Source organism: Salmo salar, unplaced genomic scaffold (assembly GCF_965601325.2).
Source record: "Salmo salar unplaced genomic scaffold, fSalSal1 ptg000257l, whole genome shotgun sequence".
In the NCBI taxonomy this organism is placed as follows: domain Eukaryota; kingdom Metazoa; phylum Chordata; class Actinopteri; order Salmoniformes; family Salmonidae; genus Salmo; species Salmo salar.
Genome location: NW_027675339.1, coordinates 1806647 through 1819417, shown reverse-complemented (window position 1 = coordinate 1819417; position 12771 = coordinate 1806647). Strand labels below are relative to the sequence as shown.

The 12771-nt window shown below is 43.3% G+C and overlaps 2 protein-coding genes across 3 annotated transcripts in view; both read right to left on the bottom strand.

Annotated features, from left to right (window-relative positions):
• The window catches only part of LOC145867291 (uncharacterized), a 358109-nt gene that overhangs the window by 223382 nt on the left and 121956 nt on the right, over positions 1-12771 (bottom strand). The gene's annotated exons all lie outside the window — the stretch shown is intronic.
• Positions 3828-10344, bottom strand: LOC145867286 (NLR family CARD domain-containing protein 3-like). Of its 2 annotated transcripts, none has more exons than XM_082971356.1 (5): positions 10017-10344; positions 7839-9629; positions 6080-7560; positions 5740-5786; positions 3828-5355 (listed from the first exon to the last, which is right to left on the bottom strand). In XM_082971356.1, the coding sequence occupies exons 2-3, from the start codon at positions 8354-8356 to the stop codon at positions 7371-7373; spliced, it is 708 nt and encodes a 235-aa protein (XP_082827482.1). In that variant the 5' UTR covers positions 8357-9629; positions 10017-10344; the 3' UTR covers positions 3828-5355; positions 5740-5786; positions 6080-7370. The 2 variants fall into 2 exon arrangements, with proteins under 2 accessions (XP_082827482.1, XP_082827481.1); XM_082971355.1 differs by having other exon boundaries at positions 10017-10342.

Below are 12771 nucleotides of genomic sequence, written 5' to 3'. Positions count from 1 at the left end.
AGCATACGTCTTGACCCTGACAGAATAGAGGTCATCAAAGCCAAAAGAAATGTGTGTAAACTTCTCTTGAACAGTTTCTGGGGCAAATTTGCTCAGAGAAGTAATATATTAACATCAATCATTAAAGATCCCGAATAATTATTGTAATACATTTTTTTCAGACCAATATGTAATTACTAATTTTTAGTTCTTGAATCAAGACATAGCTCTGGTGTAATGGAGACGTAACAAGAAGAGGGTTCTACCAGCTCCTACCACGGCCTATGGACTATACACCCTCATGGAGCAGCTGCAGAGGAGGGTTCTACCAGCTTCTACCACGGCCTATGGACTATACACCCTCATGGAGCAGCTGCAGAGGAGGGTTCTACCAGCTTCTACCACGGCCTATGGACTATATACCCTCATGGAGCAGCTGCAGAGGAGGGGTCTACCAGCTTCTACCACGGCCTATGGACTATATACCCTCATGGAGCAGCTGCAGAGGAGGGGTCTACCAGCTTCTACCACGGCCTATGGACTATATACCCTCATGGAGCAGCTGCAGAGGAGGGTTCTACCAGCTTCTACCACGGCCTATGGACTATATACCCTCATGGAGCAGCTGCAGAGGAGGGGTCTAACAGCTTCTACCACGGCCTATGGACTATATACCCTCATGGAGCAGCTGCAGAGGAGGGGTCTACCAGCTTCTACCACGGCCTATGGACTATATACCCTCATGGAGCAGCTGCAGAGGAGGGGTCTACCAGCTTCTACCACGGCCTATGGACTATATACCCTCATGGAGCAGCTGCAGAGGAGGGTTCTACCAGCTTCTACCACGGCCTATGGACTATATACCCTCATGGAGCAGCTGCAGAGGAGGGTTCTACCAGCTTCTACCACGGCCTATGGACTATATTCCCTCATGGAGCAGCTGCAGAGGAGGGGTCTACCAGCTTCTACCACGGCCTATGGACTATATACCCTCATGGAGCAGCTGCAGAGGAGGGTTCTACCAGCTTCTACCACGGCCTATGGACTATATACCCTCATGGAGCAGCTGCAGAGGAGGGGTCTACCAGCTTCTACCACGGCCTATGGACTATATACCCTCATGGAGCAGCTGCAGAGGAGGGGTCTACCAGCTTCTACCACGGCCTATATACCCTCATGGAGCAGCTGCAGAGGAGGGTTCTACCAGCTTCTACCACGGCCTATGGACTATATACCCTCATGGAGCAGCTGCAGAGGAGGGGTCTACCAGCTTCTACCATGGCCTATGGACTATATACCCTCATGGAGCAGCTGCAGAGGAGGGGTCTACCAGCTTCTACCACGGCCTATGGACTATATACCCTCATGGAGCAGCTGCAGAGGAGGGTTCTACCAGCTTCTACCACGGCCTATGGACTATATTCCCTCATGGAGCAGCTGCAGAGGAGGGGTCTACCAGCTTCTACCACGGCCTATATACCCTCATGGAGCAGCTGCAGAGGAGGGTTCTACCAGCTTCTACCACGGCCTATGGACTATATACCCTCATGGAGCAGCTGCAGAGGAGGGGTCTACCAGCTTCTACCATGGCCTATGGACTATATACCCTCATGGAGCAGCTGCAGAGGAGGGTTCTACCAGCTTCTACCACGGCCTATGGACTATATTCCCTCATGGAGCAGCTGCAGAGGAGGGGTCTACCAGCTTCTACCACGGCCTATATACCCTCATGGAGCAGCTGCAGAGGAGGGGTCTACCAGCTTCTACCACGGCCTATGGACTATATACCCTCATGGAGCAGCTGCAGAGGAGGGTCTACCAGCTCCTACCACGGCCTATGGACTATATACCCTCATGGAGCAGCTGCAGAGGAGGGGTCTACCAGCTTCTACCACGGCCTATGGACTATATACCCTCATGGAGCAGCTGCAGAGGAGGGGTCTACAGGCTTCTACCATGGCCTATGGACTATATACCCTCATGGAGCAGCTGCAGAGGAGGGGTCTACCAGCTTCTACCACGGCCTATATACCCTCATGGAGCAGCTGCAGAGGAGGGTTCTACCAGCTTCTACCACGGCCTATGGACTATATTCCCTCATGGAGCAGCTGCAGAGGAGGGGTCTACCAGCTTCTACCACGGCCTATATACCCTCATGGAGCAGCTGCAGAGGAGGGGTCTACCAGCTTCTACCACGGCCTATGGACTATATACCCTCATAGAGCAGCTGCAGAGGAGGGGTCTACCAGCTTCTACCACGGCCTATGGACTATATACCCTCATGGAGCAGCTGCAGAGGAGGGTTCTACCAGCTTCTACCACGGCCTATGGACTATATACCCTCATGGAGCAGCTGCAGAGGAGGGGTCTACCAGCTTCTACCACGGCCTATGGACTATATTCCCTCATGGAGCAGCTGCAGAGGAGGGTTCTACCAGCTTCTACCACGGCCTATGGACTATATTCCCTCATGGAGCAGCTGCAGAGGAGGGTTCTTTACCATGACACAGACTCTGTGGTAGATGTAAGCAAACCTGGTGATTGGAACCCCTCTCTCAGCAACTATTTGGGTGGTTTAATGAGTGAACTCGAAGATGGTGACCATATTATTTCAATAACATGATACAATTTAACATTTGTGACATTCTTTAAACATTTGATGTGAGCATACACATTGATTATAGAGTCTTAAAGGATATATACTTAAACACTTTTCTAACAAAACGATCTACTGTCCTATCATTACTTCTTAAATCATCATTATAAAGAGATACAACATCTTCAAAAGAAACTCCACGGGCTCTTTGGCCACAGGTAGAAAACACAGTGTTGACCACAGGTAGAATACACAGTGTTGACCACAGGTAGAATACACAGTGTTGACCACAGGTAGAATACACAGTGTTGACCACAGGTAGAATACACAGTGGTGACCACAGGTAGAATACACAGTGTTGACCACAGGTAGAATACACAGTGTTGACCACAGGTAGAATACACAGTGTTGACCACAGGTAGAATACACAGTGTTGACCACAGGTAGAATACACAGTGGTGACCACAGGTAGAATACACAGTGTTGACCACAGGTAGAATACACAGTGTTGACCACAGGTAGAATACACAGTGTTGACCACAGGTAGAATACACAGTGTTGACCACAGGTAGAATACACAGTGGTGACCACAGGTAGAAAACACAGTGGTGACCACAGGTAGAATACACAGTGGTGACCACAGGTAGAAAACAGTGTTGACCACAGGTAGAATACACAGTGTTGACCACAGGTAGAATACAGAGTGTTGACCACAGGTAGAATACACAGTGTTGACCACAGGTAGAATACACAGTGTTGACCACAGGTAGAAAACACAGTGGTAACCACAGGTTGTTGAAAGGTTATATTGTACTTCTTTGAAGCTGTAGTAGATCTTTGATCCATTTTTGTTTAAAAACTGTTTACTAAATGGGGGGAAATTAGAAAATGTGGGGGGAAAGCCGTAGGAATCCAAAAAAGTGAAATGAGAAAATCCGGGGGGGGAAAATGATGAGATTTTTCTACCTCCTTCGTCATCTTCTAATGTGACAGCTAACCAATGTTCACCAGGCAGGTGTTCAGCATGGGTATTGACAATGAACATGGCCGGTTGCTCCTGCCATTTCTCAATAGGTAGTTCATCACAAGCCCAAACTCCACAAAACAGTTTTCCGGTCAAGGGGTTCATGAGACCTTCTAGCTCTTGGGTATTCATGTTTTGATCAATGATCCTTAACACAGTGGGGGGGAAAGTATTTCATCCCCTGCTGATTTTGTACGTTTGCCCACTGACAAAGAAATGATCAGTCTATAATTTTAATGGTAGGTTTATTTGAACAGTGAGAGACAGAATAACAACAACAAAAATCCAGAAAAATGCACGTCAAAAATGTTATAAAATGGTTTGCATTTAAATGAGGGAAATAAGTATTTGACCCCTCTGCAAAACATGACTTAGTACTTGGTGGCAAAACCCTTGTTGGCAATCACAGAGGTCAGATGTTTCTTGTAGTTGGCCACCAGGTTTGCACACATCTCAGGAGGGATTTTGTCCCACTCCTCTTAGCAGATCTTCTCCAAGTCATTAAGGTTTCGAGGCTGACGTTTGGCAACTCGAACCTTCAGCTCCCTCCACAGATTTTCTATGGAGGTCACTCCAGGACCTTAATGTGCTTCTTCTTGAGCCACTCCTTTGTTGCCTTGGCCGTGTGTTTTGGGTCATTGTCATGCTGGAATACCCATCCATGACCCATTTTCAATGCCCTGGCTGAGGGAAGGAGGTTCTCACCCAAGATTTGACGGTACATGGCCCCGTCCAACGTCCCTTTGATGCGGTAAAGTTGTCCTGTCCCCTTAGCAGAAAAACACCCCCAAAGCATAATGTTTCCACCTCCATGTTTGACGGTGGGATGGTGTTCTTGGGGTCATAGGCATCATTCCTCCTCCTCCAAACACGGCGAGTTGAGTTGATGCCAAAGAGCTCCATTTTGGTCTCATCTGACCACAACACTTTCACCAGTTGTCCTCTGAGTCATTCAGATGTTCATTGGCAAACTTCAGACGAGCATGTATATGTGCTTTCTTGAGCAGGGGGACCTTGCAGTCGCTGCAGGATTTCAGTCCTTCACGGCGTAGAGTGTTACCATTTGTTTTCTTGGTGACTATGGTCCCAGCTGCCTTGAGATCATTGACAAGATCCTCCCGTGTAGTTCTGGGCTGATTCCTCACCGTTCTCATGATCATTGCAACTCCACGAGGTGAGATCTTGCATGGAGCCCCAGGCCGAGGGAGAGTTACCATGGTTATTATTATTTACAGGGACACTGAGGAGTCAACATAATGAACTCTAAACACTGGATAGAGGGGCTCAGTGAATGTGGAGGTGAATGTGATCAGGTGGGTCAGTGTGTCAGAGGAGGCTCTATAGAAGGACAGAGTGCCGGCTGACCAGTCCAGATACACTCCTACTCTGTGGGGGCTGGAGGAGGGGACGTCTATGGTAGTGGGATGATTATTATGCCAGGCAGAGTATCTGTTTTCAGAGCAGAACAGACTCCAGGACTTGTCATTGTGTCCAAGACAACAGTCATCACCCCATCCTCTCCTGTTGATTCCTTTATATGTCACTCCTATATAAGCCCCTCTCCCACTCCACTCTACCTCCCAGTAACAGCGCCCAGTCAGACCCTCTCTACACAGCACCTGTCTCCAGTCCTCAAATCTCTCTGGGTGATCAGGATACGGCTGCTCCTCTGTCCTACATGTCACCTTTCTGTTCTCCTCAGACAGAGAGAGGAGTCTGTTTACTGTGTTTGGGTCCAGTGTGAGATCACAGACATCTGATGGATGAAACCAGACACAATATTAGAAATCATCATCATTCACATTAGAATGTTAACTCACTTTTCACTAATTCATTTAATGTAGATGTTTCTAGGTATCAAAAGGAGAAGTTAAGGTAACTTGAGACTTGTTGAATGATCACATGTTATACTGTATGGTAATATAAAAACACACTTATTCACATTAATTACACACACACACACACACACACACACACACAGTCAAAGCAACTCTTTGTAAACGTTGGTGTCCCTGATTTCTGCTTCTGTAGAACTACAGATGATATTTAATATGACCAAGTCAGTAATGATGGTGGACTTTGACTTAACTTGAATTAAGACTTATTCTTAGTCATATTCTTCACAGCAGTCAACACTCACATTTTCTAGGCCCAGGTTTCATTCTGTTCTCTCCACCATGTTCCACACTGTAGCAGTAAGCAGAAAAACAGACAGTCATTGAGGGATACACCTGAACTCTCTCACACACACACACACACACACACACACACACACACACACACACACACACACACACACACACACACACACACACACACACACACACACACACACACACACACACACACACACACACACACACACACACACACACAGTTAGCATATAACTTTGTCCAAGTGGAGTTCAGAATGTTTGTCTTAACTAGCCTGAAAAGTCCAACATGTCTGATATGAACATTGACATAAACCCTCTACATACTTGAGTTTCTCCAGTCTGCAGTGTGGATCCTCCAGTCCAGCAGAGAGCAGTCTGACTCCTGAGTCTCCTGGGTGATTGTAGCTCAGGTCCAGCTCTCTCAGGTGTGAGGGGTTTGACCTCAGAGCTGAGACCAGAGAAGCACAGCCTTCCTCTGTGACTAGACAGCCTGACAGCCTGCAAAGAGTCAAATCAAATTAAAACCACACTGCTATTCTTTGGTGGTGAAAATAGTGGCAGTATATTTCTTCAACATATTCAGATATATCAGTCATGAAACCTGCGATATCTATTCAGAAATTAATGTATCATATTATAAATGACAAATTATCAAAGTATTGCCTGCAGATAGAAACATGAATAATACAAATATTTGAGAAGACTGACCAGACCAGTTTAAAAGCAGTTTCATATGAGGTGAGAGTATATAATGTCACCTTTTATATGAGGATATTTTCATTCATTTCTGTTTCACCATTTAGAAATAAAAGCACTTTATGTATCTTGTAATACACTATGAGTATTAAAATAGTCAAAAGATTAGTATTTGGTCCCATATTCTTTGACTGCAATGACTACATCAAGCCTGTGACTGCCATGATTGAGAAAGATCATGAATGATAATGAGTGAGAAAGTTACAGAGGCTACAACAAAACATGCTAACCTCTCACCATTACCAATAACAGAGGCTACAACAAAACATGCTAACCTCTCACCATTACCAATAACAGAGGCTACAACAAAACATGCTAACCTCTCACCATTACCAATAACAGAGGATACAACAAAACATGCTAACCTCTCACCATTACCAATAACAGAGGCTACAACAAAACATGCTAACCTCTCACCATTACCAATAACATAGGCTACAACAAAACATGCTAACCTCTCACCATTACCAATAACAGAGGCTACAACAAAACATGCTAACCTCTCACCATTACCAATAACAGAGACTACAACAAAACATGCTAACCTCTCACCATTATCAATAACAGAGGCTCATTCATCATCATTAACGATTCATTCATGTTTATTCATAATCATGGTATCATCCACATGAATGTAGAAGTGTTCAGAAACATCTTCTATTCTTACTGACAACACAAGTGAAGTGACTCCAAAATGACAGGACATTATTCACCATTAATTTACTATTAGGAAAAATATAATCTAAAACACAACCCAATTTAAAACTGTAAGCTTCACTGTCCAAACACATATGGTGTGGACTATGTGTGTCTGGTAAACACATGTGGATCTGGTGAACAGTTATCACTTGTTGACCAACTACAGGAATACTGACCTCAGAGTCTCCAGTTTACAGTGTGGATCCTCCAGTCCAGCAGAGAGCAGCTTCACTCCTGAATCCTTCAGGTCATTGTTGCTCAGGTCCAGCTCTCTCAGGTGTGAGGGATTTGACTTCAGAGCTGAGACCAGAGAAGCACAGCCTTTCTCTGTGACTCCACAGCCTGACAGCCTGCAACAAGATCATCATGACTTCACAAACACACTGTTAATTTAACACCAGTAGTGTAGAAGGACAATGGAAGATGCATTTGGTTCATATTCCCAAACAACATATAGATTCATCTTCTGTCTCCTAGAATTGTATGGTCATATTGTATTACTAGATTGAATATCTGATTCAATATGTTATTCAATATAATATTATATACATATTATAATACATATTTTTCTCTAAACATAATATTTCTTCCCGATGATTAGTTCTTAAATGTCATTTTATGTACTCACAGAGCAGCTCTGGAGGCTTTGACCACTGGCAGCAGCCTCAGAAGACCTTCCTCTGATCTGGAGAATTTCTTCAGGTCAAACACATCCAGCTCCTTTTCTGAAGTCAGCAACACAAAGACCAGAGCTGACCACTGTGCAGGTGACAGGTTGGGTTTTGAGAGACTTCCTGAGCTCAGGTAGCTTTGGATCTCCTCCACTAGAGAATGGTCATTCAGTTCATTCAGACAGTGGAACAGATTGATGCTCCTCTCTGGAGAGGGATTCTCCCTGATCTTCTCCTTGATGTACTTGACTGTTTCTTCATGGCTCTGTGAGCTGCTTCTTGTCTTTGTCAGTAGACCTCGTAAGTGCTTCTGATTGGACTCCAGTGAGAGGCCCAGAAGGAAGCGGAGGAAAAGGTCCAGGTTTCCTGTCTCACTTTGTAAGGCTTTATCCACAGCACTCTTGTAGAAAGAAACTTTAGGCTTGTCTCTGAACAGCGCAGAAAGGTTCCTGGACGTTGATTGCGGTTCGGACATTAGATTCTCATTGTTGTTGATGAATGAGAGGAACACATACACAGCAGCCAGAAACTCTTGAATGCTCAGATGTACAAAGCAGAACACCTTGTCCTGGTACAGCACACATTCCTCTTTAAAGAGCTGTGTGCACAATCCTGAGTACACTGAGGCTTCATTGACATCAATGCCAGCCTCTTTCAGGTCTTCTTCATAGAAAATCAGATTGCCATTCAGAAGCTGCTGAAAAGACAGTTTCCCAGTGACAGAATGCTCTCGTTATTCCAGTGTGGACCTGTCTCTTCTTTCCCAAGATACTTTTCATTCTTCTGTTTGGTATGAAACACCACAAGGTGTGTGTACATCTCAGTCAGAGTCTTGGGCATCTCTTCTCTCTTATGTTTCAGCATGTGTTCGAGGACTGTTGCAGAAATCCAACAGAAGACTGGAATGTGGCACATGATGTGGAGGCTCCTTGAAGTCTTTATGTGTGAGATGATTCTGCTGGCCAGGTCCTCATCACTGAATCTCTTTCTGAAGTACTCCTCCTTCTGTGGGTCATTGAACCCTCGTACCTCTGTCACCTGGTCAACACACCCTGAAGGGATCTTATTGGCTGCTGCAGGTCGGGTAGTTATCCAGAGGAGAGCAGAGGGAAGCAGATTTCCCTTGATGAGATTTGTCAGCAGAACATCCACTGAGGTTGACTCTGTGACGTCCCAACAGATCTTGTTCTTCTGGAAGTCTAGGGGCAGTCGGCACTCATCCAGACCATCAAAGATGAACAGAACTTTGTACTTGTTGTAGATGGAGATTCCTGATTGTTTGGTTTCCATTGAAAAGTTATTGAGAAGTTCAATCAAAGTGTGTTTGTCCCCTTTCATCAAATTCAGCTCCCGGAAAGGGAATGAAAATACAAATTGAACATCCTGATTTGCTTTTCCTTCAGCCCAGTCCAGAATGAACTTCTGCACAGAGACTGTTTTTCCAATGCCAGCGACTCCCTTTGTCAGCACAGTTCTGATACGTTTGTCTTGTCCAGTTAAGGGTTTGAAGATGTCGTTACATTTGATTGCAGTCTCTGGTCTTGCTTGTTTCCTGGTTGTTGTCTCAATCTGTCTCAGCTCATGTTCATTATTGACCTCTCCTGTTCCTCCCTCTGTGATGTAGAGCTCTGTGTAGATCTTATTGAGAAGTGTTGGGTTTCCTTGTTTAGCGATCCCCTCAAATACACATTGAAACTTCTTCTTTAGATTAGATTTGAGTTCACGTTGGCAAATCACAGCAAGCTCATCTGAATGAAGAAATAGCACAGAGGATATTAATATTACATCTGTTTTAATGCCTACAGTATTGTAGGACTGTTATAAAGTTTAAATTATAATCATTTATTCTCTTAACTGACTGTATAAATGTGTAAATGTTTTCATAATGCATTACAGACTGGTGTGACTGATTATATTATTATTGGTATTATTGATGGTATTATTAATGTTGTCTCTCTCTCTCTCTCTCTAAATTAATCACCACATCACATCCCTTCTGCTACTTGATGAGGTCACTAGGTGTTGTGTTAAGGCTGCTACAATATCATTGAGTTACACAGCTACTTTAGCTGTACTTTAGCCACAGCTTTTAAATGTTATAAAACAGCATTCAACATGAGGCAGACAGATCTTACATTTCTCCAGTGTGTCAGCAAGCTCCTTCTGGTTCATTTTCCTCAGGACGTGCAGTGTGATCTTCAGAGCCCCCTCTCTGGCACTGCTCTCCTGCTTCTCATCTTCAGCATCCACCACTTCCTTATCCTGCTTCTGACTCTCATAGCCTTCTGGGAGTTCTGGACTAAGAATCCTCTTGAACATCTTCAGCTCGTTCTTCACAAATGTCGTCATTTTCTCTTCAAGCAACTGAAATAAATCAAGTAAATAAGTTAAGCAAGAGAAGAAATGCTTTCTCATTAACACATTAATGAATAATTGACAGATCAACTTTACTTGAAGTAAACTAAAACAAATGTTAATAACAGGATCACATACACTGAATATAGAGTCCAGGTCTGTTTGATGCCTCTGGGAAGACTGACCACTGAGAATCTCTGACTCTGATCTCTCCTGTTGGTTTCTGTGGACAAAACATGAGATTACAGTACACACACACACACACACACACACACACACACACACACACACACACACACACACACACACACACACACACACACACACACACACACACACACACACACACACACACACACACACTGTTTTAGGACTATGAAAATGGACTAAAGTATTAGCCTATGGATTATGAAAACAACCAAAAGAAATGTGAAAATGGGAGAGGAGAAATGACTAGAGACAGTGTTGTTTAACTCACTGACCATGACCCATGAGTTCTTCTTACCTTTGTTCAGTAGAAAAGTCTCCCTCTCTAAACTTCATAGGTAGATTCATAGACTTGTCACTCTTCATGGACACACAGCTGGGTACAGGGGAGGCTGGTCTCTCCTGCTTGATTGGTCTTCAACACAACAGAGACAAACATTACATCTCTCATCTACTCTGATCTCAGATGGGGAAACAAGTGTTTCATTCCAAAATGCTATATATCCATATTCAGAAATGTTGGGAAATGTAATTTTATTGTTTAAAGAAATTATTAAACCACTGCAAGGCTTTATAAAGGCTTCTAACGTTTGTAATTTCCACTTCAAAATGTCAGACTTGATTTGATGAAAAAAATGGATCAACTACTACAAAAAAATGTCCCTTAATTTACAATCCACACGAACAAACACATTTGCTGCTGTTTTCCTGCTGTGAGAAACTGGGTCAAATTAAGAGATGGCATCTGTAAGTGCATTCATCTAAAGATATCTAGGTGAGACAACCACATATCACAGTCAAATATACAGGATACCAACATTCCATTCCTGTTAAACAATGGATATACAGCATTTAGCAACAAAACACATTTTCACACACACATCTAAAATCTAGAACAGTTATATAGAATGTTCCCATAAGAAATACCTTCTGATTAACAAACGTTTTAGAATATAAATTCTTAAACAAAATAGTCAGCTCACCTCTTAGCTTTGGTATCATGTCCCCCAGAGACACTCATTTTAGAGGCAGGACCCCCCTCCTCTCTCTCCCCAGAGAGTCTCATTTTAGAGGCAGGACCCCCCTCCTCTCTCTCCCCAGAGAGTCTCATTTTAGAGGCAGGGCCCCCCTCCTCTCTCTCCCCAGAGAGACTCATTTTAGAGGCAGGGCCCCCCTCCTCTCTCTCCCCAGAGAGACTCATTTTAGAGGCAGGACCCCCCTCCTCTCTCTCCCCAGAGAGACTCATTTTAGAGGCAGGACCCCCCTCCTCTCTCTCCCCAGAGAGACTCATTTTAGAGGCAGGACCCCCTCCTCTCTCTCCCCAGAGAGACTCATTTTAGAGACAGGACCCCTAAACAGAGATCCAACATGTTGGTTGTGGTTAACACAGTGACAACTAAACAGAGATCCAGCATGTTGGTTGTGGTTAACACAGTGACAACTAAACAGAGATCCAGCATGTTGGTTGTGGTTAACACAGTGACAACTAAACAGAGATCCAGCATGTTGGTTGTGGTTAACACAGTGACAACTAAACAGAGATCCAGCATGTTGGTTGTGGTTAACACAGTGACAACTAAACAGAGATCCAGCATGTTGGTTGTGGTTAACACAGTGACAACTAAACAGAGATCCAGCATGTTGGTTGTGGTTAACACAGTAACAACTAAACAGAGATCCAGCATGTTGGTTGTGGTTAACACAGTGACAACTAAACAGAGATCCAGCATGTTGGTTGTGGTTAACACAGTGACAACTAAACAGAGATCCAGCATGTTGGTTGTGGTTAACACAGTGACAACTAAACAGAGATCCAGCATGTTGGTTGTGGTTAACACAGTGACAACTAGTTCTTGACTGTCAATTGTTCTCATGTATTCATTATCTCTTTGAGAAATAAAACATTTACTAACAGACATAGAAACAGTCAGGTGATTTAAAGCATCACATGAACATGTTGTTGTGACATTTCATCTCCATGGTAACTGTCAATAATAATAATAAGTCACTGTTTGTTAAGGTAGTTATAGACAGAACAACAACAACAACAATAATAATAATAATAATAATAATAATAAGTCACTGTTTGTTAAGGTAGTTATAGACAGAACAACAACAATAACAACAATAATAATAATAATAATAATAATAATAATAATAATAATATTAATTATAATAATAATAATAAGTCACTGTTTGTTAAGGTAGTTATAGACAGTACAGCAACAATAATAATAATAATAATAATAATGATAATAATAATAATAATAATAATAATAATAATAATAATAATAAGTCACTGTTTGTTAAGGTAGTTATAGACAGTAC